The following is a 27,931-nucleotide window of genomic DNA, read 5'->3' on the forward strand; positions in this document are numbered from 1 at the left end:
ATCGCTTCGGGAGAAAGGCAGATAAACAAAGTAGTTGATCGCCTGGTCAGATCGAATTTAATTTACGGCAGTTAGTAAACCGCTGAAGGGAGATTTCGGTTTCCGACTCGAGGTTCTTGCTAGTTGTCAACCAAAAAATGCAATTGGTATTCATCCAGAGCACATAAATGGTTTAAACGAGCTGTGTCACAGAGGTTCTTGCAAATTTCACATATACTTGCCGAATGCTGTATATAGGCTATTTATTATCGCGTACCCGGGAAACCGCCCTGAATGCTACTAGAAGAGTATATATTATAGTTACAGCCAAATGTTGCTCCGATGCAGGCGGCAGGGAAGCTACAATCGCGAACAATAGATCACGCACTCTGTTGCGGCCTTCGAAGCCACGCGTGTTTTCAGCCATATGCGGCGTCTGCAATAATGTTGCAACGGGCCGGACGACGCATAGGTGCCAGTGTTGCGCGATCGCTTGTTGCCATATACGTGCATGCGCTCTCACGCATGGGCACTTTTACAAACTGTACACACACGCCTCCGCACGCACAAACGTGCCCAGAGACACCCACGCATACATACATGATGAAAAAATGCTGTCAGATTGGGAGACTGCCTTATTGTGGTGATCCCCGGCCGCTACAGCTTCCTAATTCGTTTTGCAGAGGGCGCCTCTCCCAGCGACGAGTTCAAGTGTCCGGAGCAGTTCGGCTACTACGCGGACGAGAATGACTGCAGCAAGTATTTTGTGTGCGTGTTCGGCGATGCTCTGCACGAGAGCTGCACAGGAGGCCTCTACTTCAGCGTGGAGCTGCAGACGTGCGATTGGCCGCGAAATGTGCAGTGCGCTGGAGGTAAGTGGCCTGACCGCATTGTCACCTCCTTTGATTGACGACCCCGAAGACCCAGAAATCAAGTGGCGCAGGCATTTCGCAATAGTCAAAGCTGAATAGATTTCAACACGAATGAATGAAAATAGCAGTTTGATTCAGTAGTCAGATGCCAATGAATAAACTTGTTAGCAGTAAACAAAAAAAAGTGGCTCATTTACTGCGATTTCGCGCTGGTTAACGCGGCGGTCAGGTAAAGCACACTGAGCGCACCCCAGGCAAAGACTAGTTTCAAGTGCTCGTCATGTGTTTGCCACATGCGCCGCATTCTACGGGAATTAAGGAAATCTTCGAAAGAGAAATAACTAAACGTATTAGAAGAACATCAGCGAAAGAAAGCACTGCCAATAATATTCGCGAAGGAATTCTGTGTCGAAGCGTACATTTCTGTGGTTGGAATAAGAAAATTACGTAACGTTCGATGTGCTTGGAATCAACCTTAGACGAAGCTTGATATGTTGAATAACAATTTTATTTAAATGCTACTCAAATAAGGACACACGTTATGTATGCAACTTTATATTATATTATAGTACGCGCTAGTAACTGTTTATTTTTTTAATTTTATTTTTATTGTACCGTCAAAGGGTGCCGATGCATTACATGAAGGGCACGGAACTGTGGGTTGTTATGTTCTTCGATGGCAGACTTCAATTGGCGGTGATCAAAGCGACGCGTGTAGGAAGGTAGCATAAAGTTTCATACAATAATCACTAGACAGAGCTGTGGCGCTAGTGTGTACTTGGGAGCAGGGCAGTTCACCCAAAATGGGAAAGATGGGTAGTACACGCCCAAACTTCGTCCTCTTGGCTTTAAATAGCTTCGTGACTTTGCAAAGTCATCATTTTAAAGAATACAGTGTGTTGTAAACAAATAACAATACATTATTAATAGTGTCCGACCGCAGGATTAGAGCAAAATAACTCTAGCACAGATACCATATTGAAACCATTGCGCCTTGGACGCATGCAGAAGTGGGACCTCTGCAGTTCGCAGTGATTACGAATGCTTGCAGCGTCTTATGAGCCCCTCCATTAAACAAAGTGCTTTGGAATTAAGGCCAAGTTCCCAGATAAACGTAATAAACAAAGCCTCAAGAACGGCCGAAGCCCCTTGCAAGAAGATCACACGAATCCATTCCCATGGTGTCTGAGCGATCACAGCGCCAGGGTTCCCTCTAGTAATCGTAGGATACTCTATGCTGGCTAGTACGTAAGCAAAATAATTATTATTTGAAATGACGTTGTATTGTCGCGTTGTGGATCGACGGTGTTTGGATGGCTGTTGCTTGATATGCGATGCCCAGGTCGAATGAAATGATTGTTTGGTTCTGAGAGCACTTCTGAAAAAGGTGAAGACGCGCACTTGTTCGACGAGAGGTGAGTCAACCTGTGATTTCAGGGTGGTGGCCCAGGCATATGGTAGAAGTAGTTAGAGAGAATAAATCTGGAGGCACAGTTCTGGGGGCAACGATTCTAACATGTTCATCAAATGAGCTTGGTGAGGATCGAAAATGTAAATTGCACACTCTGGCCGGGCAAGAGTTACATAAGCAAGCAGTTTGACAGAAGGCGGTGCAAAGGCTACATTAGGACTTAAGTAGCCCAGTACACGATTTCCAGAAGATGCGGTTTAAATATCGTTGCGGAGGGAAGAAGCAAGACGGGCAATCTATTTAAACTATGCACATAATTGCCAGAGACAAGTTCACAGCTGGCCGGTCACTGAAATGTCGTCTTCTTCAGCCCCAAATTCCTCTTTCTCAACGTTGTGCAGAGCAGTGTATCATACTTCCGCCCGGCGTGGAAGCATCGTCCCGGTGCTCCTTACGCAGAAGAGGACTAGAAGCGTTTTAGGCTGCTGACATGAACAACGTCATGGGAAGTCTCGGTGTAGATGTGACCGAAGAGATATCGCAGGTTACATCGGTCACCTAGCGGAGGACGCGGTAAGGACCTGAGTAGCGAGACGTTAGTTTTTCTGAGCGTCCGACGCGGCGTATAGGAGACCGTAAAAGGACAATATCACCGGGAGTGTGGCCGGCGACAAGCCGACGACTGTCAAAAATTATTATCTGCTTTTTGAGCTACATGGCGTGCTTCTTCAAGGGTAGGGAGTATTGTATCGAAAGGTAATACAGAATAGTGACCGTACAACAAATAAAACAGCGAGTAACATGCGTTGTCGTGGTGGGATGAATTGTACGCGAACGTGACAAAATGGGGAGAAGTATCCGAGTCACGATGGTCATGGGAAACATACATAGACAGAAAGTATGTTATTGCTCGGTTAATCCGCTCAGTAAAACCTTTCTTCTGCAGATGGTAAGCAGCATTAGGTTTGTATTTGGTGGAACAGGAGCGAAGCAAGTTTTCCACAATTGTAGAGAGGAAGTAGCGACCTAGTAGGTAATAAGTTGACGAGAAGCGCCGTGGTGAAGAATGTATTGCAACAAAAAGTCGACTACGTCTGGTGTACAGGAGGTTGGAAGGGCTCGGGGGATCGCCAACTGAGCTGTGTAATCTGTAGCGACGGCGATCCACTTGTTGCCACAGTCAGATGAGGGAAAGGTCCCAGGAGGCCTACACCAACATGATAGAACGATTCGGCAAGTAAGTCAAAATGTTGGAATCCACCAGCACGGAGCACAGACGGCTTCTTCCGGCACTGACATAACTCACAATAATTGACCTAGCGGCGGACAGATTGATATAGACTGGACAGAAAGAGTCCTCGCCAGACAGGGTCGTACGCACAATATTCCCCGAGCTGGCCAGACGTTGGTATATCGTGTAATCGCGACAGAGCAGTGATACGAAGACGCCGGGGAATGACAAGCAGCACCTCAGGGCCGGTAGGGTTCATACTGCGCCGATATAAAGTGCCGTCCTGGAGTAGCAACATGCGAGGGGGGGGGATTGCTTGGCCCATAGGTGAATTCGTTCAGATACCACGTATGTTTGGAGTTCAGCGCTCTTCAGTAGCGAAGTCCGCGAGAGCAGATAGCGAAAATACAGGCCCAGGAGCAACGGTCGCAGGAACATTAGTAGAGTCGACTGGATAGCGGGACAAGTGCGCATCTTGGTGTAAACTGCCGCACTTGTGGGCAACTGCGTGCGAGTATTCATATAGGCGCAGCGCCCAGTGACCTAGGTGACCGGTAGGGTCTTTGAGGCACGAAAGTCAGCCAAGCGCATGGTGGTTCGTGGTGACTGTAAATGGCCTGCCATACAGACAAGGGCGAAATACAGACAAAGACGCATCGGCATCGGCCACGGGCCGCCCGGCTTTCAGCTTTGATCCTCCAGCTACCGCTTTCGTGCCCCGGAGATCCTGCGCCGCCTGCTTTAATATAACCTCAGGCGCTCTCCTGAGGCCTCCGTTTGCAGGTTACATGTTCCCTCCTCGAGCAGTGCTTGTAAAAAATGCAATCTAACGTCGCGACTTAAAAAGCGACCCGCGACTTATACAACACCAGTCAGAACCTTGCGCCTTCAGACCCAGCGATCACCAAATGGGACGTCCGTGCTCACTGCCTCACCGCGCGGGCAACCAGCGGCGGAGCGTAAACAAACTGCACCGAACTCCGCAAAGGCCGGCATGCCTAGGGGACAAACGCATACAACACGCGTTAAGAAACCTCATCCGTTGTGCCTAGGCAGACTTGCATATTCAAGGAGCAAAGGCCCCCAGATTTTCTCTCTCGCACTCGCTCTTACTCGCGCCTGCGCAGAAACATCGAGCGCCGTGAAAAGCACCACGCCCCGCTGTACCTACTAGCAATTGTAAAAACGCTGCCGGAGCATCACGGGCATTGACGGCATCAACAAGGCCGAGTTAATTGTTTACTACATAAATCCCCTAAATATTGTTGCAAGGGTGCCAAAGATAGCAAATTGCTAGTTTCGGGAGCATTTGCTTGTCTAAGTCGACCATAATCAGGAAATACTGACGCGTGTACTTATCTTTATCGGGCGACCACGTTTCACCGCTTCACAAATGTTATCGCACAGCGCGGGACGCGCCTGCATGTATCCGAAGTTTCTGGAAAGTTATCGATGCTTCTATCCGCTGTCTGTTGTCGCCAAACCTTGTGTTATCTGATTTCATCGCCTGACGCGAATGCGAATGGTGTGGAACTTTGTGGAAGGCACACGCGGGTGCCAACGATTAGTCTGGAACATTCGACGACTGCTATATAAAAGCCGACGCGCTTGACCCGCTGATCAGATTTGCGACGATCGCCGACCGTGTTCGCCGCTATCGTTGTGCTGTAAGTGTAGCCTGTTTTTGTGGGCACAGGTTCGCCCAATAAGAGTTCGATTTGTCTTTCACAGTATTGCTACTGTGTTCTTAAACGTCACCACCACGTGACAAAATACTTTGCAATACGGGACGCCACACTGACGTACTGGTGCTGGGGTTCCGGCGGGAATTTGTATATAAAGGTGAGACTTTGATCTTCATTGTGTCCTTTAAGCAGAAATCTGTGGTTGCGAAATGGACAAAAATACAGATTTGAAATAATACTTGGTGAGGCCAAACTGATACAGCTTTTCTCTTTACTGTTGCTTTAGCAGAAAGCTTTAACTCCCATCGAAATACATAGAAACGAAGACATCGTTTTTCTTGTAACCACTGCTCCGAGTTTGATGTTGTGTTGTGTGATGTGTTGCATTAAAGAAGAAACGTTATTATAAGTTGTCTGTAAAAGTATATATTGTATCGTATGTTTTTAGAGGTATGTAAGTCCACCCTGTCCACTGTGTTCTTACCTCCTCCTCAGTCTGTTTGTTTCTTTGATTTAGGTAAAATGCCTTACGTCGACTATAACAAACCCGCCCAATAGCGACTTTTTCAGTAATAAAACATAATGTTGCAATTCTGTATACTGCACCTTATAGTGCATCTGATATGGACGAAATTTATATAATATACACGTTTTGTTTCCAATTGAGTCACATGTGTTTAGCTTTTTCAGCAAATGCAATGTTTCATTTGTCGGTCCAGTGATTGTTTCATAAAAGCATCTCTGCGTGTTAGATTGACTTGAATAGCGAAATCGGCGTTGGCTCCGAGCTAAACATTTCAGTCAACGCACAGGACGTGTCATTTTTAGATATTCGCGCATCTCAGTATTCGTTGTGATAGTGTAGTTACGATGCGGCATGTCGTAGCGTCTACGCTGTGCGTCTTAGTCGCACGCTTTAATATATGTGTGATTCAAACTGCCGAGGATGTTGCCTCGTCAGTAAGCTCTGCGTGTTGCCCAAAATGCGTGTTGATCGAGGCTTTCTCTGGCGCAGCGTCGAGGAGAGCGACGACGCCGGCCAAGAAAGAGGAGACGTTTGGCGGAAGCCAGCGTCGCAGCGGCACGCGCAAGTCCGGGGGTCGTCAGGCGAGCGAGACAACGAGGCCGACGCGGTTCCGAAGTCGGCCTACGATCACCACCACTACAACGGCTCGCACGACCACGACGCTGAGGACTACGACGACTCACGCTCCGCCGTCAACGCGACGAAAGCCGACCGTGGCGCCTGAGTACCAGACGCTGTACGACGAGGAGGACAGCAAGGACGAAGACGAAGAAGAGAGTGAAGAAGAGGAGGACAGCGGCTCCACCGAGGCGCCCGACGAGGAAGACACGGTCCCGCCGGGCCTCCAAGTGCCGCGCAAGAGCTCGGCACCCAAGTCTAACAGCTACGACCCACAACAGCCCCAGTATGATGAGGCCGTGCCGCAGCTGGTCAACTCGGACGGGAAGATCCTCGGCTCGGACAGCGGTCGGCCGGACAAATTCGTCCCCCGGGTGGACAAGCAGCCCAAGCAGCCAGATTCTCTAAGCGTGTTCGTGAAGCCACTTTACCGGAACACGGGTGATCAGAAGGACAAGGAGTCGGACCAGGTGTTCAAGAGGGACCAGACGGCCATACTGGCGGCGCCTAGCCCTCATCTCGACGACGACGTCGTCATTCCGTCCGTGTACGGCGGCAACAGCGCGCGCGCGCCATCTCTGGGCGCTTCGGACGTGGGAAGCCGGAAGGATGTGGTCCTGGTCACGTACCCCCGGGACCATAACCGCTACCAATACTCTAGCGGGGGAAGCTACAGCGACGACGAGAACGAGTTTCGAGCTTTCCTGCAAGACCAGCAGCGGCAGCAGCTTCCGGCAGCGCAGCCGGACGTGCAGCGTGTGCTGAGCGACTCGAGCGTGCGACCGTCAAGCCGCGGGAGGAACAGAGACGCCCGCTTCTACCCGAGGACGCATCAGGTGCCGCAGCAGACGCTCTTGGCACAGATACCGCCTCCTGCGCTGGTGACGGCGCAGAGGGCGCAGACGGTGACGCAGACGTACGAGAGCCCGTCCACGCAGAGGGCAACGCAGGCACCCACCCGGGTGCCCACGTACCCGTCCTACCAAGACTACGACCACAACTACCAGCTACAGTCGGAGTACGCGTACCCGGATGACGAGGAGCCGTACCCGACCACCACCACTCCTCGGCCCACGAGGCGCGTAAAATATCGAACGACTACCCCTACTACCACCACAACCACCACAACCACGACAACTCCAAGGTGAGGTCCTTCTGTGTGCATTTGAATATTATTAGGCGCCAGACAGTACGTTAAAACAAACAGGAGCGGGCGCTTTTTAATCTTTGGAAGCGCTCAGAGGTAGGGAAAGGGCCGAACTTTTAGGAAAATTTAAGAACAGTGATTTAGCACAGAATACAGTTTTCTCCGGTGAACACCGACAAATGAATAAGTTTGCCTTTTGTAAACCTCCTGGAATAATTGCGTGCGTTCTTATCCTTCTTCTGTCCATGTGTAAAATATGTATATTTTGTGGGCATCGAGGAGCAAGTCACCGGCGCCATTGCGCGGGCCCATTCACCTGTTCTGCCATCCCTGCGTCTCACCGCCTTCCTACTCGCCACCGGTTGTCAGCGGTGTTGTGCCACTCGCGACAGTTTGCTGTGAGGGTGGGCTGTTGACGTCACCGCATGGCTGCCGAAGGCAAGGAACGTGTGTCTTCTCTCTTTGGACTACACGGGGTACGTACTTGCGTGTCTTTGCGTGCTTCGCTCGTATGTCCCATGTGACCTGATCTCGCGCGCAGCGGCGCGCTACATGGGACGGCTAAGCTGGAACCCGCGGTGGTCGGTACTCCTGTGAAACCCGAAGAACCATACTGCAGCACGGGTCTCACAGGAGTACCGACCACCGCTGCAGTTTAGCGAGCCGTCGCGCCGCTGCGCGACAGCTCAGGCTGCAAGGGGTTCACGAGCAAAGCACGCATGCACGGACACAGTATTACCCTGAGTTGACAGAAACCATTTATTGCCTCCGGTGGCCCCCGACACCACAGACGTCTGGTCCCGGGTCGGCGGGGAACCAAAGGAGTCCCGCACCAAGGGCGAAAATTTGTATTTTCGGGCGCCTATAGCACGTCGCTGCGAGAGCACAGCCTCAGGCTGGGACACGCCGCTAGTAAAAATACGGACGGCTATGCTACTTGCTCTCGCGATAACCATCTCGCAAGTGCCCGGGCAATCACTTCCGGCTTAGGCCTCCGATAAGTGGGCTCGGCGTGGTACGACCTTGCGCGAGCACTAGGCACCCGTTCTTCGGCTTAGTGTCCGGACAGGATCAACACAAAGTACGCACTGCCCGCACGGGCAAAGACACCGTGCGTGAGCAAGAGTCTGGTAACAGAAGTGTCGACGGATGGGAGGAAGCATGTACAGTCTCGGCCACTGCTAGCGGGAACACGGGAACAGTGGCATCGCTCTGCGGAGAGCCCCACCACGGGTGCCTGATGAAGTCTTGCGGCACATGCGCAATCAAAGCGACTGGCGAAAAGCCCGCCGAATTGTGTGCTATGGTGAGTCGTCTGCCAAGACTTCATGAAGCGTAGTTGGTGGCGTTCCGCGAAGGGCTGCCACGAACTCCCGTGTTCCCGCTAGCAGTGGCCGCGCCTGTACGTACCCGGTGCAGTCCCAACAGTGAAGAGAGACGCTCCCTGCCGCGGCAGCCGAAAACGGCCGCGCCGTGATGTCATCGGCACGCCCTCACCGCAAACCAACGCAAGTGGCGCGCCACCGCTGACAACCGCCATCGACTGGGAAGGGAGTGAGACGCAGGGATGGCAGAACGCGTGAATGCACCCGCGCAATGAAGCCGGCCGAATTGCTCCTCAATCCCCATAAATTATAAGGGGTATGTGGGATTTTTACTGATGGGGCGTTGCTTGTTCGACAATAGATAGCGGGGGCACTATATCTCTCATGGCCGCTGGCCGAGAAAAAACTAATACACCTTTGCAACATAGATACCTCGATAAGGCCTTTTTAATGCGATTAGCATCTCACTTACTTTAGCCACTCTTAGCCTATCTATCTATCTATCTATCTATCTATCTATCTATCTATCTATCTATCTATCTATCTATCTATCTATCTATCTATCTATCTATCTATCTATCTATCTATCTATCTATATATCTAATCTAGCTTTCTATCTAGCCCCTTACACCGACCCGGTGGTCCAAGTTAATATGAAATATAGCCCTCACCAGGCCAATGACACTAAAGACGACAAACATTGACTCCCAACTGTCTTTGAAGAAGAATGTATTGTAACACTTTTTTAACGTTTATAAATGTCATATGTGCGTATAGAGTTGCAAGTCAGCCCTTCGTCTTTCCTGTTTTTGTGCTGCTGTGCACTATGATTCACAGGAAAAGGAACAGCTGAAACCCCTCAATAATTAAAAGTAGCGCCAACCACTTCCCTCCTCCGCCGTTCCACTATGTCGCTCGGCGTGGCCTGGGTGGTGTCGCCGCCTATGTCGACCCTGACGTAGCAGACGGCGGCTCACGCGCTAACAGAGGAAATGTGTGGAAAACCTTGAGCCCTGGGGAGCAGTTTATGAGGCGCGATCTTGCTTAGTCAGTCAGTTACTGGCCTTAATAACGCCGTACTGGAATTGCGGAAAAAAATAGAGGAAAGTACCATTACTTCTACATAAATTGTGGACGACGCAACGAGCTATGGAAAGAATGATGGGTGTAACGTTAAGGGATAAGAAAAGAGTAGATTAGGTGAGCGAACAAACGCGAGTTAATCATATCTTAGTTGAAATCAAGAAAAAGAAATGGGCATGGGCAGGACATGTAATGAGGAGGCAAGATAACCGATGGTCATTAAGGGTTACGAACTGGATTCCAAGGGAAGGGAAGCGTAGTAGGGGGCGGCAGAAAGTTAGGTGGGCGGATGAGATTAAGAAGTTTGCAGGGACGACATGGCCACAATTAGTACATGACCGGGGTTGTTGGAGAAGTATGGGAGAGGCCTTTGCCCTGCAGTGGGCGTAACCAGGCTGATAATAATGACCATTACTTAATGCGTAAACCGTCCCCACTTTCAGAGTTCGTGTTGCTGAGGCACGACGCATGCACGCGGTGTGCGCAAACACGCACGTAATTAACAGAGTTTCAAGTTCTGACTGCGTGAAAGTGTGTAGACGTGGTTTGGTAGGTTCATTTGTGTACCTGCAGAATAGTTTGTTCTACGGGCTATGATCTAATAATGGCGTTCCTTATAAGACATAGAGGGTCTTTATGAACACCAACCAGCACGGTCTCAAACTTTGTTCCAGTGACCCAAGTTGTCAGCTAGCTTGGGCGACTAGGTACGTGCGTCTAGTCGATATGTCTACGTGGTCGCTGGGTTATCATCATTGTAACTTCGTCATCTGACTTCGTTCACCCGCTATCTTTGTAGCCCTGTTTCTTCCTATGTCCTAATTTGATCGCGCTTACACATGATATCATGCATACGATTTCCGTCATGTCGTCGCCGCCAGGCATCTAACGCTGACCCAGTCGTCCAAGTGGTCCGATACCTTAGGCTACTAAGCACGCTCTCATGACGGCGATGTCATTATGATCGCTGCATTTTCATCATTGCAGTCTCGCAATCCTGTTCTCGTCATGCCGCCGTCGTCGTCAATAAGCGCTTATTTTCATCAGTGCTTGTTTCGCGTGCTTCGGCGCGAAACTTTGGAACGAGAGAGAGCGTGTGTGTCCTAAGTGGTTGAAAAGTTTCCTTATCGAGTGGGTCGTCTAATCAAACGCATGTCTGGCCCAAACAAATGAACAGTTGAGCACCTCAGTCGTATTCCTGGCGAGAATCTTGTACGTCACGTCCTGCCTCCTCTTAAAACTGAGGTGGCGTTATCCCTATAAGAGCTGAACTTTAGGCGCGTTTGTGAGAATGCATACTTAACTTAAAGAGAAAGAAAAAGAGAAGACCGGACAGGACGAGCGCTAACTTGAGACTAAACTTTATTCTCAGAAAATCAAGCGTATTTATTTGTCGTCACTGATCATAAGCAAAAGACATCATTGCACAACCACGCACCAAATCACCCAAAATTTGTAAAATTCAATCATTCCACGGCTACGCGCATAAAAACTTAAGGAAAACGCAAAAGCTCCGAGAGCATACGTCATTGAAGGAAGCCATGAAACAGGCCCCTATCTTGTGGGAACTGATGGTGTTGGATTTATAGCGAAATAAGCTTTGTCGAGCTATGTCATTTCACTTGTACTGGGTTCTCTACAATGGATCACATCCATGTCCTTAATGAGGTTATCGAGAAATCCGCAGAGTACAACAAGCCTCTCTATGTGGCTTTCATAGATTACGAAAAAGCATTTAATTCGGTAGATATAACAGCAGTCGTAGAGGCAATGCGTAATCAAGGAGTACAGACCGCTTACGTAAATACCTTGGAGAATACCTACAGAAATTCCACAGCCACCTTAGTTCTGCACAAGAAAAGCAGGAGGATACCTATAAAGAAAGCAGTCAGACAAGGAGACACAATCTCTCCGACGCTATTCACTGCGTTCTTGGAAGAAATGTTCAAGCTAATAAACTGGGAATGTTTAGGATTAAGCATCGACGGCGAATACCTCAGCAACCTTCGGTTTGCCGATGACATTGTTCTATTCAGCAACACTGCGGCCGAGTTACAACAAATGATTGAGGACCTTAACAGAGAGAATGTAAGAGTCGGGCTGAAGAATAATATGCAGAAGACGAAGATAATTTCATTTCATTTCATTTCATTTCATTTTATTACCTTAAAGGCTCCAATAAATGGAGCGTTACATAAGGGGTGGCAAGAATAAAAATACATAGTTACAATAACAGGAAGTTTTTTACATTTTCGATGCACTTCGATGGGCACATAATGACAGCAACGTCGTTAGGAAGGCCGTTCCAGTCTGCAGCTGTGCGAGAAAAAAAGGAATTTGAAAATGTGACAGTGCGTGAGCGTGGACGGGCAACCTGTAGCTGCTGGCTGGTGCGGTGAGATATGCGAGTAGGAGGAAGGATATAAGGTGCAATGCGCATAGGGCTATGAAAGAATTTGTGAAATAAAGATAGGCTGGCAATGCGATGACGGAGCGATAAGGGGGATAATGCGGATGCAGTTTTAAAGAAGGAAACGCTGATGTCAAAGGAATATGACGAGTGGATGAAATGAGCTGCGCGATTTTGTACAGATTCAAGATCATTAATTAGGTATGCCTGATGAGGATTCCAAATAGGCGATGCAAATTCTAGTTTTGACCTGACAAATTATTTGTAGGCTAACAATTTTACATGTTGAGGAGCATGATGTAGATGGCGTTTTAGAAATCCTAACATCCTGTTCGCGGCTGATATTAGGTTAGTAACATGAGGATTCCAGGAAAGATCGCTCGAAAGTTTTACTCCTAAACACTTGTACGAATGAACTAGTTCTACCGGAACTTCAGAGATTACGTAAGGAAATACGAGAGAATTACGGCGACGGTGAATTGACAAACATTTACATTTACGCGGGTTAAGTTCCATTAGCCACTCGTTACACCAGTCCTGGACAGCATTAAGATCACGTTGCAGAGAAGATTGGTCAGCGGTGGAAGTAATAGCACGATATATCACACAGTCGTCCGCGAACATACGTATGCTAGATGTTACGTTTAATGGTAAATCATTTATGTATATTAGGAAAAGTAGCGGACCGAGCACGGATCCCTGCGGGACGCCTGATGTTACAGAGACTGACTTAGAATTCCTATTATTAATGGTGACGAATTGTGAACGTTTAGTCAAGAATTCTTCGATCCACTTCAGTATATTAGGTCAAAATTTAAGCGGGAAAGCTTTATAAGAAGGCGTTTATGGGGCACTTTATCAAAGGCTTTAGCAAAATCTAAAAATATTACGTCAGACTGAAGATTACAGTCAAGCTTAGAGTGCAGATCGTGTAAGAAAGCGGCAAGCTGAGTCTCGCAGGAGTAACCACGGCGAAACCCGTGCTGGACAGGATTGAAAAACTTATTCGAGTGGAGAAATGCCATGATGTGAGTATAGATGACGTGTTCCATGATTTCGCAGGGAATACTAGTTAGAGAAATGGGACGGGAATTTAGAGGCGAGTTCTTGTTACCTGATTTGTGGACTGGAACGACCTTCCCTTGTTTCCAATCTTTGGGCAGTTGGCCTGTGAGGAGTGACTGAGTGAATAACAAGCACAACAGAGATGAACATGTATCTTTGGTGTTCTGCAGTATCTTAGCGTTGATGTTGTCAATGCCAGCAGAGGATGAAAGCTTTAAGTTTTTGATGAATAACCGGGCAAGGGAACAAGAATTCAGGATCGTCAGTCAGCCTCTAGAGTCTGTGATTGAGTATGTTTACCTAGGTCAACTAATCACAGGGAAACCTGACCATGAGAAGGAAATTCACAGAAGAATAAAAATGGGTTGGATCGCATGCGGCAGACATCGTGAGCTCCTGACTGGAAGCTTACCATTATCATTGAAAAGGAAGGTACACAATCAGTGCATTTTACCGTTAATTACATATGGGGCAGAGACTTGGAGACTGACAAAGCTTGAGAACAAGTTAAGGACTGCGCAAAGAACGATGGAACGAAGAATGCTAGGCAGAACTTTAAGAGACAGAAAGAGGGTGGTTTGGATCGGAGAGCAAACGTGTATAGACGACATTCTATTTGACATGAAGATAAAATAATCGCACTGGGCAGGTCATGTAATTCGTAGAGTAGATAACCGTTGGACGATTAGGGTGACAGAATGGGTACCAAGAGAAGGGAAGCGCCGTAGAGGACGACAGAAGACTAGGTGGTGCGACGAAATTATGAAATTTGTGGGTGCTGGTTGGAATCGGCTGGCGCAGGACAGGAGTAATTGAAGATCGTGAGGAGAGGCCTTCGTCCTGCAGGGGACATAAATTAGGCTGATGATGATGATGATGATGATGATGAAGGTATTCGAAGGCTGGCTGACACACGTAGAACCGTTTTTTTTTTTTTAATGTAGAAAGCCTCTAGAACCTCCCTAGTTGTCCTATGTCATGCCGAAAGAAGGCTAATATGTCGCATAGAAAGGGTTTACATCCGTATTGTCGCCAGTGTATGGCAAGATGCCAATATGGTTACCCTTCTAGGGAGCTGTCGTGCTCTCTGAGTCTAATGTTTAGGCGCAGGCCTGTCTGCACGATGTATTTATGTCCACATAAAAAGAAAATGAGGTACACAAGATTACATGCACAAGCAACGAAGCTTTTGCCGCGTCACTGGAGCTTGTTATGTCTTCCCGTTCCTGCGCATGCGTTTCTGAAGAGCTGGACAAATAACGTGTAGCTTGTTCTTAGCAGTTCAAGCATCAACATGGCGGCAACTTTTTTTGGCGATGGGAAAGCCCATGAATATACGGGTATTAGCGCCTGCTTATTTCTGTTCTCAAGCCCTTGGTGCGCGTTTCGCTTCTACCTTGATGACCTTGAGGCACTTCAAGCTGGCTGCTGTAATATCAACCTCAGGGTTGTTATCCCTTTCACAACCTAAAGCGTCCACGCGCTTTTCGCTATTTAATGTGTTCTACTGATGAAAGCCGTGCTGTGCGATCAACACAGTGCTCCCATACCAGCGTGATGACTTCCCGTTCGTTGTGGAAGTACGCAGCAAAATATGAGCAGAAAGACGCCAACAAGCTGCTCGTACCTTGACCAAGCTTAGCATACTGCAACTCTTCAATGATTGGGAAATTGCATCGTAATTCTTTAGCATTGCAAACCTAATGCGCTTCTACTTTAGGTTAGAATCTTGGGAAGTTACCTTGAGCACAGATTCAGATTCAGATATTAAAAAAATTTGGCCAGACTGCCGGATTTCTGGCATACGGCCACACCAAAGGCTCTAGTAGAACTGATACTTCTGCGAACAGCGTATCTGCACCAATTGTTACTTTATTTATGCTTAGGAAACAGTTCGACACCCATGTGTCCAATGGCGAGAAGGAAACGTGCCTCGAGCACGATTCGCTTGAAAACCACACACACACGCAGGCCGGTGACCCGTCGAGCGCCGCCAAAGGGCTTCAGCCGTCCGGCGACTCGCCCGCCGGTGCCTACGACGCCAGCGCCGCCGCCGACGAGGCCGCGCAATCTGTACGCAACGCCAACGCCGCTGGAGACGGCCGGCCGCTGCGAGGCGCGCAAGTGCCGCCTTCCCGACTGCCATTGCGGAGGAGCCGACATACCAGGAGACCTGCCGCCCCACGAGACGCCGCAGGTGAGACTAGAGCACGAACACTTCGCTCCCTTCTGCGTGAAATGTGGGCAGGTATGGCACTTGCCTGGCCTGCTTCTTACCTTTTAACGCGACAGCGTTAAGGAGCTCGTGTCGCAGAAAAGCCGGTGTCGTCGGTGTCGGCATCGGCGGCGTTGGCCGTGAGCGATAAATCCCAGCAGGCACTTCATGAATAAAAAACAACTTGCAAGATGGGCTGGGTGGGAATCGGACGAGGGTCTCCGGAGGGCGAGATGGAGACGTTACCACTGAGCCACGAGTTCGATGCTTCAAAGCGGTACAAAAGCGCCTTTAGTGAACGCGGTGTTGCCTTAGAAACGAGCTGTTTCTAAGGCTCAGGCGTGCGTCGCTTGCTCAGGCGCACATTTCATTTTCGCGCCGAACGCTGCATTGCTCGACGCTCACCGCGTCCGATGCGGGGCACGTAGTCGCTGCACCGTAGCCCATTGTCTTACACCCCTTAGCGGGTCGACGGGAACGCTGTCGCGTTCCACTCTTGAAGGCGAAGCTTAAGCGTCCTCCAATTTTTTCTTTAATGTGAAGCTTTACCTTTTACCTCTGTGCGGCTTGGCGCGTCGTGTGGTCGTGCTGGTCGTCGGCTGTATTGCTGAGTAGCAGCTGTCGCTACTTTTGCCCATAATGAATATGAACAGCACACAAAGTCAACGAGGTCAAAATAAAAGACGGCTCGAGCTCCCACTCACAACTGAAACTTGTAAGTAACTCACTTGATACATATACATCTCAAAATAAACAGCGGACATGTAATGAAATTTACTACACTCGTTATCCAACAGACTCACCTGGTTCTAGACTCACGCGAGCATGCATGAGTGCCGAATTGTAGTGAACGTTCAGAAAGATATTACATCTCTTTACCCGAAAGCATGATGGAAGGCTCTTTAAGAAGCCTTGCTTTATATATATATATATATATATATATATATATATATATATATATATATATACATATATACTTGTGCTATGAACGCCAATCAGTTCTATTTCGTCTATTTCAGACAGAAGAGCAGCGGAGAAAAGCGGCTCCGTGACAAGTCCGCTAATAGTATTAGAAGGGTTCTCAGCAACACATACATAAACCTAAACACTTACCTATATATACGTATATAAACAAGTGTGTATATATATATATATATATATATATATATATATATATATATATATATATATATATAGCGGAACACGTAATTAATGTCCCATCCTAAAAGTAACAGGGCAACACATGGCAGAAAGTATCTATTCTTTCAAATTATGCTCTCCCGTTAACAAATTACAAGCATAACTTGCTGGAAGCACAAGAAAACAAATTAAAATACATTCGTAATAACTGAGAAAACTTGGCAACATATAGCACAAGTGTTGCATTCCCGACTATAAAAGCGTGGTTGGTACCATTCGTATAGTGGCTTTCCTTGCCCCATAACCCTGTATTTTTTTTCTCTAAACAAAAGTTTGCTGTCAAATGCTTTTCTTCAGAACGTCTATTTCGTGAAAAAACGCCTCACATCCACACGAGCTACAATGACTGTTGAATGATTCTGCGTGTTAGTTGAAAGGATAAGCTTATGTTCTCTGAGCCGACAATATTCGCACCATCCGCACTCGCCAATGACTTTCTCGCCACTACGCGTGTGCTGAAAGCATTATTTTACCTTGTGATTCACTTTAGAAAAGCTTTAATCATTTAGTTAGTCTTGTTTGTTTTTTTTCGTCTACCGCCACACAAGCTTGGCTAGGCTCGGCAGCATCTGTAAGGAATACAGTGACTCCGTAACAATTAACAAAATTTTTTTAACCATGCAATCGATATAAGAAAAAACATCTTTCGCTCATCTCCCGGAGTTCTTGCATTGACCTGCGCATTGATGTGGCTTCTGAACATTTCACAAAATGAAGGGTAGGCCGGGTTGGTAGGCCTGGTGTCTTCTTAGTTGTGCATGAAAGCTTCCTGAGATATTATGCAAAGGAGACTTTTCGATTACTGAGCAGACACTAGGAAACACAATGTCATTTTTTACAACTTTCCAGTGGCAGAGATTAAAGCTAAGTAAAAGTAGAATAACAGAAGATTTCATCAAAAAAGGAGGAGATATTATTTTTGAAAATTTTGAAGCACTTCCTACACAGTGTGTCACGACTTCAAGTGTACGAGAGAGATGGAATAATCCCAAACTTATACAAATTCATGACAAGAGAAACTGTAAAAAATTGAATAATAATAGGTCCTTTAGCTCGCTTTCAGTATCGAAAAAATTTTCGCCATAATAATTTTCGATATAATCAGGGCAACACCTGACTTTCATCAACCGAGAAACATGGTGGATTCAGGAAAGAGTATTCTACGATGGATCACATCCATGCAATCAATCAGATATTTAAGAAATCTGCTAAGGACAATCAACCACTCTATGTGGCTTTCATAGACTAGGAAAATGCACTTCATTCAGTTGAAATAAGAGCAGTCAAGAAGGCAGTACGTAATCAAGGGGTACAGGAGGCATACGTGAATATCTTGGGGAAATATCTATAGATTCCAGCGCTACCTTGGTTCTTAACCAGAAAGTAGAAAGGTGCCTATCAGGAAAAGGGTCAGGCAATGAGACATAATCTCTCCTACGCTATTCACTGCATGCTTAGAAGAAGTATTCAAACTGAGAATGCTTAGGAGAGAGGATCAACGGCGAATATCTCAGCAACCTGCGGGTTGCAGATGACATTTGCCTGTTGAGAAACACAAGGAACGAATTAGTACAATTGATTGAGGGCCTTAGATGAGAAAGTGAGAGAGTGGGGCTGAAGATTAATATGCAGAAGACAATGATAACGTTGAGTGACCTGGCAAGGGAATATGAGTTTAGGATCACCAGTCAGCCTCTAGAGTGTGCAGGAGTTCGCTTATGTAAACGACATGAAAGAAAACGGAAAAATCATGACGCATTCTTCTAATTAATTACTACCCAAAGCTAATTACTACCCAAATCTAATTACTACCCAACACGTAACAACGACGTCTGGTATGTGCCATCTTTTCGTACTAATTATGGTCGTGAAATGCTCCGACATATAATTCCAACTCTTCTTAATCGGCGCAATAAGCACTGAGGACCTAACGATACGGTTTTCTTTTTGCTTTTTGTTTTTACTGCAAGTTTGCGCCTCCTTTCTCCCTTTTTCTTTTCTTATTGTTATTCTTCGTTTTGTATTCTTTAGTGTTCCTGAGCTTTTCGTGTTAATTCTCCCACCTTCATTTATTTGTTAATACAAGAGGATGTTCACTAATTTTATTGAATGTGATGTTTACCTATGCACTGTGGTCTTTTTTTTATTCTTCTCTCCGTGTTCTGTTGCTGCCGGTTTTTACCTACGGGGGTGCTCCCCTCTGTCAAGCCAGTCATAGGCTTCTTGGGTGCACAACCTTTATTTCAACATCCCTGATGTTGAAATAAAGGTATTTGTATTTGTATTTGTATTGAGGTTAACTACTCACACGAAACCCTCATCATGAGACGAAAATTGACAGCTGAATAAAAATGGATCGAATGCATGCGGCAGTCATTACGAAGTCCTGAGTGAGAGGTTACCACTGTCACTCAAAAGTGTAAAATAATTGCATTTTACCGGTGCTAACTTTTGAGACAAAGACTTGGATATTAACAAAGAAGCTGGTGAACAAGTAAAAGACCGCGCAAAAAGCGATGAAATGAAAATGTTGGCTTACCATTGAGGCAGGAAGTGAGCGGCGTGGATCAGAGAGCAATCACGGATAGCCGATATTCTAGCTGACATTAAGAGAAGAAAATGGAGGTGAGCAGGCCATGTAAAGCGTAGGGTAGATGAATGGAGGGCCCCTTTGCGGCATTGGTTCCAAGGAAAGGGAAGCGCAGTAGAGGACGGCAGAAAAGCAGGTGGAGTGATTAAATTGGGGAATTTTGAGGCCAAGTTTGAAAGCGCAATAATAGGGACAATTGTAGATCACCTTCCTCCTGCAGTGGACTTATAAGTGAGCTGATAATGATGATGGTCATAATGAAATATTCAGAGCACATTCCACTAAAGAGGAATATGTGCCAACCTCAAGTTAATGTCAAGACGCCGTATCTGGACAGTGCTCGCATGCGCAGCTGTCTCAGCCTTTTGTCCAGTGAGTTTAGGCTGTATATTTATTATAGCTATGTTACATTACATGAACATGCCATTACTTGTTTTATTTGCGATTTGGCCAATAAGGAAAAAAAACATTTTTCATATTTATGTGACGGAATGTAAGGGTAATATGTACATGTACGTATATTCATTTATGTGCAGGGAAGCGGCATATCTACCAGGAATATCTCATATGCTAATTTGTTCTACGCAAATTTAGTATTTCCCCGCCTTCTTTTTCTACGTTATGTACACTGTGGTTGCTTGGTGATGGCCACCTGGCCTCGTCAAGCTGTACAATTACAGCTTTCTTGCTAGGGCGGCCTTCAACATTGTACTCTGTACATGTTGTAAATAAAGGAGTTGACGTCTTTTGGTATATGGAACATAAATCGCATACCGTGCTGCAAAAACGCGAAATAGTAAAAAAGATAGATAACATTCCTAGCGTCACGTGCCAAAATCATGATATGATTATGAACTGCGCCGTAGTAAGGGACACCGGATTAACTTGACCACCTGGGGTTCGTTAACGTGCACCCTGTTGTATTTCCTCCATTCTGGAGCCGAAGCCCCCCCCCCCCCCCCCCGCGCTGGGGGCCACCGCCGATGTAGCAAGGAGGACTCCCCCCCAGAGGCGCCGGACCCTCGATACTCTTCAAACTGTGTGCATTACTGGCGGACGCGATCTGCGAACAGCGACCGGCGGTGCGGTGGCGCCTTCCAGGTTTGGAGCGGGTTCTTGCACATGCGGGGTGCAAGGATGCCTGTTTGGCACGGTGTATTATGGCTTTCCTTTTCTCTCTACTCTCTCCCCTTTCCCATACCTTGTAGTCAAAAATAAAGGGGTCTTTTTGATGCGCTGGAAGCGCACGGACGTCTGTCATTTTTCCATAAGTTCAAAGTTCTCCGTCTCTTATTCCACAACATCTTGGGGCCGAAACCCGGGAATTAGAACGTCAAAAGATGGATATCGACAGAATCAAGCGAAGAAGGGCCATGGTGTAAACATCTACACCCAAGCTGCTCAACGAAGTATCCACCATAGACGGCAGCGCATCAATCGGTGAGCTGGAAGAAAGGATAAATCTTCTTTCTCTTAAAAAGGACTCACTGAGAGAGCTAGATTGGGACATAGAAAAAGGCGTTGAAGAAGCTTTCGAAGAGGAAGTTGCATGCTCCGAAATGTACACAGAAAAGATCAGTGTGGCGAAAACAAAGGTTCAACGCATCCTACGCGACTTCAGCTACACAAATGCTTCATCAGATCGCAAACCAAACTCCTCAGATAAAAAAGAAACTGGCGCAAACAATTCGCAAATACGCCCCACCGTAAAGCTCCCAAAGCTCGAAATCAGCTAATTCAACGGAGAGATTCGAGAGTGGCAAGGGTTCTGGAGTCAGTTTGAGTCGACTATCAACGCTTACCAGAACCTCTCAAACATAGACAAATTCAAGTACCTCAACAGCTACTTCAAAGGGAAAGCGGCGGCTGCGGTAGCAGGACTTGTCGGAAGACAACTACAATGTTACTCTCTCGCTATTAAAGGAGAGGTTCGGCAGAAAGGAAGTAATTATGGAAGACCACATGTCACGCCTACTTAACATCAAGCCAGTGTGTGACTTACGGAATCTCGGTCAACTGCGCAGCCTCGTCGACGAAGTACAGACAGGTGTACGCAGCCTCACTTCTTTAGGCGTGAGTGTTGGCACTTATGAAACTTTGTTAATGACCGCAATAAAGAAAGCGGTGCCTGCCGACCTTCCTCTCGAATACCAACGAAAAAAACGAGGCTATGAGCGAGGGAAGTGAGCTGGAGGAGCTCCTGCGTTTTTTGAGAAAAGAGGTTGCGACGCGGGAGATCATACAGCGGGCCGAAGCTCCGAGAGACAACAGTACCGAAATGGTAAAGGAAAAGCGCAACAGCAACACTAAAGCGGCGAACATGCCTACTGCAGTGGCACTGCACACCACGATCAAGGACAGCACAGGATGTCTATTTTGCAATTCGAACGGCCATCACCGGCCACTGCAACGCAAAGATGTCTGTGGCGGATAAGAGAGGTGCTGAAGAGTGACAATCGGTGTTTCCGGTGCACAACAAAGTAGGCACGCGGCCAGAGAATTCCGTAAAGCTAAGTGGCTCAGGTGTGCGCATTGCATGGGCAGACACTTAACGACAATGTGCGACCCTGACTTTAGGGGACACCGCATCATTGATGAAGGGGATGTATCTTCACCGGTGATTGAGCAAGCCACGGTGTTGAAGTCCTCATTAGGCACGGTAGATAACTTGATGTGCACTGGAGAGCAGCACTTTCTCCTACAGACAGCGCGATCTTGAACAGAGGGTACACATGAACGTACACTTGTCAGACACTTCTACACTCGATGGTGGCAGTCAGCGAACCTTCATCCATCGCAACCTATCCGAAAAGCTGCAGTTACAGGTGTAGGGGGAAGAGGAGTTTAAAATATTTGCCTTTGGAGAACTGTCACCGTCTCAGGGTGGTAAACGCGACGCAAGGAACATTTGAGTTAGGAAAAGTCTTTATGAGCCATGAGCATAAGAAAAATACATATATCTAGAGAGCACGCTTTGCCAACCCAATGGCAAAGCCCTAACAAACGACCAACTATATACAAAGCTAGTTAAATTAAAATATTGTTTTAAGTTCTCGCACACGACGTATTATGAAGTTGAATATATTTACATAAAGTCTATCGACGTGGCCACATCATCTCGTAGTCGCTGCTTCCGACGACACGTCGTTGGGCCCGCCGATGCGTCGTAGACTCGATGTCGCTGTGTCCGACGTTCGGTCCACGGTTGGCCTGATCAGGGGGTCAGAAGCGTGGAGTGACTTAGGCGCCTGGATCGCCCGGTCAACTTCGCAAGCTGCGGATCGTAGCCGCAGGGAATCCGGGAAGCGGCGCCGCCAGCCTGTAGCTGCGGCTTCCGGTGGGAGGTCCATTCAGCTCGCGGGTCGTGGCCGCGGCAGTTGATGAACTGCATCCACTGGGTTACCGCCGTCTCCCCGATCCACCCGTCCTTTTCGGCCTCCAGCCCCTTCTCCCCGCCTTCGTCCCAGAGCGTAGCTGGGCGTCTGTCTTCCGCTACGGGTCCCTTTTTCCATTGGCCACGTAGCTGCGCGTGCACTTTTGCGCTTCTTCTGCTCTCATATTGTATTCTTTTTATTCACCCACTCTTATTTTCTGTCTTCGTTTTTCTTTATTTCTGCCGTCGACTTCTTGTGTCTTCTTGTTTTCTTCTGATTTTCTGCTTTTTCTTTTTTCTTTCTTCCTTTATTGGCTCATGACGCGCACAAAAATTTCTCAGAAAGAAATTATGGGAAAGTAGTGCGCCGGACCGAGCTAAGGGGGCACGGGTATCACTCGTGTATGATAAACTAAAGATAAATGGACGCATGTTTGTTTGGGATCAAGAGAAAAATGAACGGCGTCTGTATAAAAGCCGGAGTGACAAGATCGATAAAGACGTAACAACTCCAACAGCAAGTGCGCATGACCGGCATGAATCCTTTGACTCGGATAGTTCTGCCAGCAGTTCAAGAAAACCGCCCCACTCATAGCTACGAATTCTTGTGCAAAATGCCCGTAGCATCGTTAATAAAGTCACAGAACTAGAATATATTCTACTGGCGCATAGTCCCCATGTAATACTACTTACAGAAACATGGCTGCGTGACGGAATACGCAGTGATTGCATTGTTCCTTCCGGGTACAAATTCTTTAGGTGGGACAGAGATTCACGAGGCGGTGGTGCTGCCATCATAGTTAAAAATTCCGTCCATGCTTCCACGATTGAATCTAATGTTCCCGAAAGTGTATGGTGTAAGCTTACATTCGAAAACAGAACGTACCTCATTGGCGTAGTATACAGACCACCTGCGTCTTCGCCAGCGTTTCTGGAACTGCTAAGCGAATTCTTGGTTGACCATGTTAACAGGAACACGAGGCTGATAATGGCTGGGGACTTTAATTTGCCGCACATTATTTGGCAAAGTTTATCGCCCGGCGAGACAGAAACAGCTAGCTCGGAAAAGCTCTTGGAAATAAAATTTTGTCATGGCTTCGAACAAATTGTTCAAGAACCAACTAGAGTTACAGAAAAGTCAAAGTCATTATTGGATCTTGTTTTCCTATCGCACAACATAATAGATTATACGTTAGATATATTGGAGGGCATATCAGACCATAAAATCTTGTCTTTAGACATACAGACCAATGTGGGCAGTATAGGGAGACCGTTTCTACCGGTAAAAGTAAAAGACTTTAAAAATGCAGATGACACCGCCATCATAGATTTTTTAGAATTACAGTTTAGTTACTTCGAGCAGGCATCGAAGAGCGAGTCTGTGGAACAACTGTGGCAAAGATTTAAAAGTAGCATCATAGCTTGCGTCGAGCACTTCGTTCCAACTCGTATTAAGAAAACGCGCAAACGAAACCCCTGGATAACACGCAGCATTATCCATATGAAACGGAAAATTAAAAGACTACGAAAACAGAAAGTGAGAGCGATGGAAGTTGCAGCTATAAAAATTGAGATGAAAGAAGCTCTTGTGAAATCGAAAAAACAGTTCTTTGATCACACGCTTGCCAACTTTCTTAAAAGTTCACCACACAAATTTTGGCGTTACTTCAGTGAAAGAAAGGAAAAAGTTGAACAGATCGAACATGAAGGGAAAGTCCTGACACGAGTTGAAGACTTAGCTGATGCTTTCAATCGCTTCTTTCAATCTGTTTATACGACAGACAAAGGTGATAAGATAGGCGAATACATGAACGGCGACATGAGGACCGCAATGGAATCAGTTATTGTCAGCCGTGAAGGTGTTTTACAATTGCTTCTTGAAGTAGACGCGAAGAAGGCAAGCGGACCGGATGGTCTACCAACTGAATTTTTGAAACGATACGCCGAATGGGTTTCCTTTTACTTAGAGATAATATATGCGAAGTCAATTGAAACTCGTTCACTTCCACAAGACTGGCGCAATGCAATAGTAATCCCTGTTTTTAAAGGTGGCAACCGTATGCAAGTAAACAATTACCGACCCATATCCCTGACGTCAGTTTGCTGCAAGGCTCTAGAACACGTTATTGCAAAGCATATTATTAGTTTTCTTGACACTAACGAGTTACTTTCCACAATTCAGCATGGATTTAGGAGCGGTCTTTCTACGGTGACACAGTTAACAGAAACACTCCATGATTTCTACCTGAACATGGATGCACACCTACAAACAGACGTAATAAGCGTTGATTTTAGGAAAGCTTTCGATAAGGTTTCTCACCGTAAATTACTTTTTAAGCTCGATAAAATAGGAATAGGTAAAGAGGTAATACAATGGATAGAGGCCTATTTATCTATGCGTCAACAGTCCGTAAGGATTGAGGATTGCATTTCAAATCCATTGCGTGTGTACTCTGGGGTTCCCCAAGGTTCCGTTTTGGGACCAATACTTTTTTTGTTGTTTGTTAATGATATCGGTGCACTAGTCGAACCGCCTGTTAAAATGAAACTTTTTGCTGATGATTGTTTGATTTATTCGCCAATAGGTTGCGAAGATGACCAAATTAATCTAAATAGATGCTTACAGGCATTAGACGAGTGGTGTTTAACATGGGACATGGAAATAAACTATAGCAAAACAACATTTACGCATATTCACTCAAGCAGGATCAAATTTTCCTTCATATACCACATCGGAAATCATCCTCTGAATAATGCAGCTTCTTTCAAATACTTAGGAGTCAGTATTATGCACACATTGCAATGGCACTCACACGTTGATAATATATGTTCTAAGGCAAACCAAAAACTATACTTTTTAAAGAAAAAACTGGAATGCGCTACACGGGACGTGAAATTAACAGCCTACAAAACTTTTGTACGACCAGTCTTGGAGTACGCTTGTGTTGTGTGGTCCCCTCATCAGAAAGTCCTGAAAGCAAAAATAGAAAGAATACAAAGATTGGCAGTCCGTTTCATATGCGGTAAATACCGACGCATGGAGTCCGTTACAGCCTTGTTAAAATCGTGTGAACTAGAGCCTCTGGAGGAACGCAGAAGTAAGCATAGGCTAAAGTTTCTTTTTAAAATCATGAGTGGGCGAACGAAAATAAACAAGGATCTATATCTACAACCCCCAGGACGGAGATGCGATTGTCTAAACAATAGCAGAGCTATTCAACCTTATTTAACGCGTACTGATGCTTTTCGTTTCTACTTTTTTCCTGACACAATTGAAATGTGGAACAGATTGCCTGATGCAGTTGTGAGCAACGAGGGCTCTGCCGAATTTGAAAATGCGTTGGATACTTTCTTTTACGAGAATGTATACTAAATTGTTGCTGCGAGCACTTTCGCTGACTTTTCTTTGTATAACTACTGTTATTTGCTTTTGTTAACTTCCAAGAGCGCCAGTGCACTTGTATGTTACATAGAAAGAAAATTATGTATCATGTATTCTTGACACATCACCCTCCCTGTAATGACCCCAACAACGGGGTTGACAGTATCAAATAAATAAATAAATAAATAAAAACGAGTCGAGCGGAGCTTTGGCCCAAAAGCCAGTACGACGGAAAAGGGGTGCGAGTGGAAGCGCTGGAAGTTCCTTGCATCTGTGCAGATATCATGGCTACTCTATCAAATTCTGTTCTACTTCAACTTTCAAGATATCGCTTCCAAGTCGCAGACGCCTCGCAAGGCGGCGAAAGTGAAAATATTGACCTTTTGATAGGCACTGATCATTAGTGGGAAATTGTCAGGGGATCCACTAAGCGTCTCAGCTCCAAATAGATGGCAGTGGAGACTGTATTGGGATGGACAGTTCAGGGCCAGGTCGGCATAAGGAAGTCAACAGGAGTCTGTTCCTCCGCTGCTGGCGTGATGCGGATACGAGTGAATGAACAAATTGAAAAGGAAATATCAGCACAGCTAAAGTCTTTCTGGGAGCTCGAGCACATCGGCATCAAGGAACCTGAGCCAGTTCGTCACGAGGACGCGGTCCTTCAGCACTATAAATAAATCGTCAACTTTGAGAATGGCCACTATAAGATGTCGTTCCCTTGGAATTCGATGGTTTACGAGCTTGGCGACAACTACGAGTGCGCAGCAAGGCGTCTTAAAGCCCAGACAACGCGCCTCTTGGAAGGCGATTTGTTGATTAGGGAATACGACGCCTGCATAAGAGACTACATAGAAAAGGGCTATGTAGAGCCAGCCAGCAAGGATTACGGCACGTCGGAAGTTCCGCTGCTCTATTGCCACATCAACAGTTCGTCACGAAAGCCCGACGACAAAACCGAGGGTAGTATTCGATGTATCATCAAGTGGCAAAAATCACCTCTCACTGAACAATGTTTTGGAAAGTGGCCCAAACCTAAAACCAAAGCTCATTGAACTGCTAATCAATTTCCGCTCTCACAACGTCGCCACCGTTGCGGATATTGAAAAGGCCTTTCTGCAAATATCACTATCAGAGGGCGATCGGAACGCTGTGCAGTTCCCCTGGTACGCTATGACGCCAAATAGAGGGGAAGAACTTCCAGCTGTAGTGACCTATAGGATGACTCGCGTGTCGTTCCGTGTCACGTTGAGCCCATTTCTCTTGGCTGCAACGTTGCAACATCATCTTGAAGGCCTGCCGGAACGGTATGCTCAAACTGCGGGTATCCTGCGCAAGCATCTTCACGTGGACCACCTTGTAACTGGGGTTGACAGCCTTGACAACGGTAAAGTCTTGTGCCAGGAATCAAAAGATATATTGTCTCAAGCAGCGCTGCGGCTACACAAGTGGATGCCGAACGACCGTGATCTCGTCAACTTTTTAGAAAATGGCAATGTGAAAAGAACGAATGCTGATCCTGGACATGCTGCAGCTACAAAGGTATTGGGAGTAGGTTGGAATGCTCAGACTGACCACTTTGAATATAACCTAACTTCACTCGTCGCTTTCCTCTTTGCAAGAACCGGCAACAAGACATTTGTGCTGCAGGTCTCGCCAAGAATTTTCGATCCTTTTGGATATGTTGCTCCCACAACATTATGCGTAAAGGTAATGTACCATAAGTTGTGGGAGTTGCGAATTGGTTGGGACGACCCCTTGCCTGAAACACTGCAGCCTGAGTGGGACTGCTGGTGTAAGGAGCTTCCATGCATTGAAGGAG

The 27,931-nt window shown here is 46.7% G+C and overlaps 1 protein-coding gene across 1 annotated transcript in view; it reads left to right on the plus strand.

The window, feature by feature from the left end:
- Positions 1-27,931, plus strand: part of LOC126535548 (uncharacterized) — a 101,664-nt gene that overhangs the window by 4,975 nt on the left and 68,758 nt on the right. The window contains exons 2-4 of the mRNA XM_055073157.1: positions 663-851; positions 6,194-7,466; positions 15,324-15,549. Coding sequence (XP_054929132.1) covers positions 663-851; positions 6,194-7,466; positions 15,324-15,549 — 1,688 coding nt within the window. The remainder of the gene's footprint in view (positions 1-662; positions 852-6,193; positions 7,467-15,323; positions 15,550-27,931) is intronic.

This window comes from Dermacentor andersoni, chromosome 7 (genome assembly GCF_023375885.2).
Source record: "Dermacentor andersoni chromosome 7, qqDerAnde1_hic_scaffold, whole genome shotgun sequence".
Lineage (NCBI taxonomy): Eukaryota > Metazoa > Arthropoda > Arachnida > Ixodida > Ixodidae > Dermacentor > Dermacentor andersoni.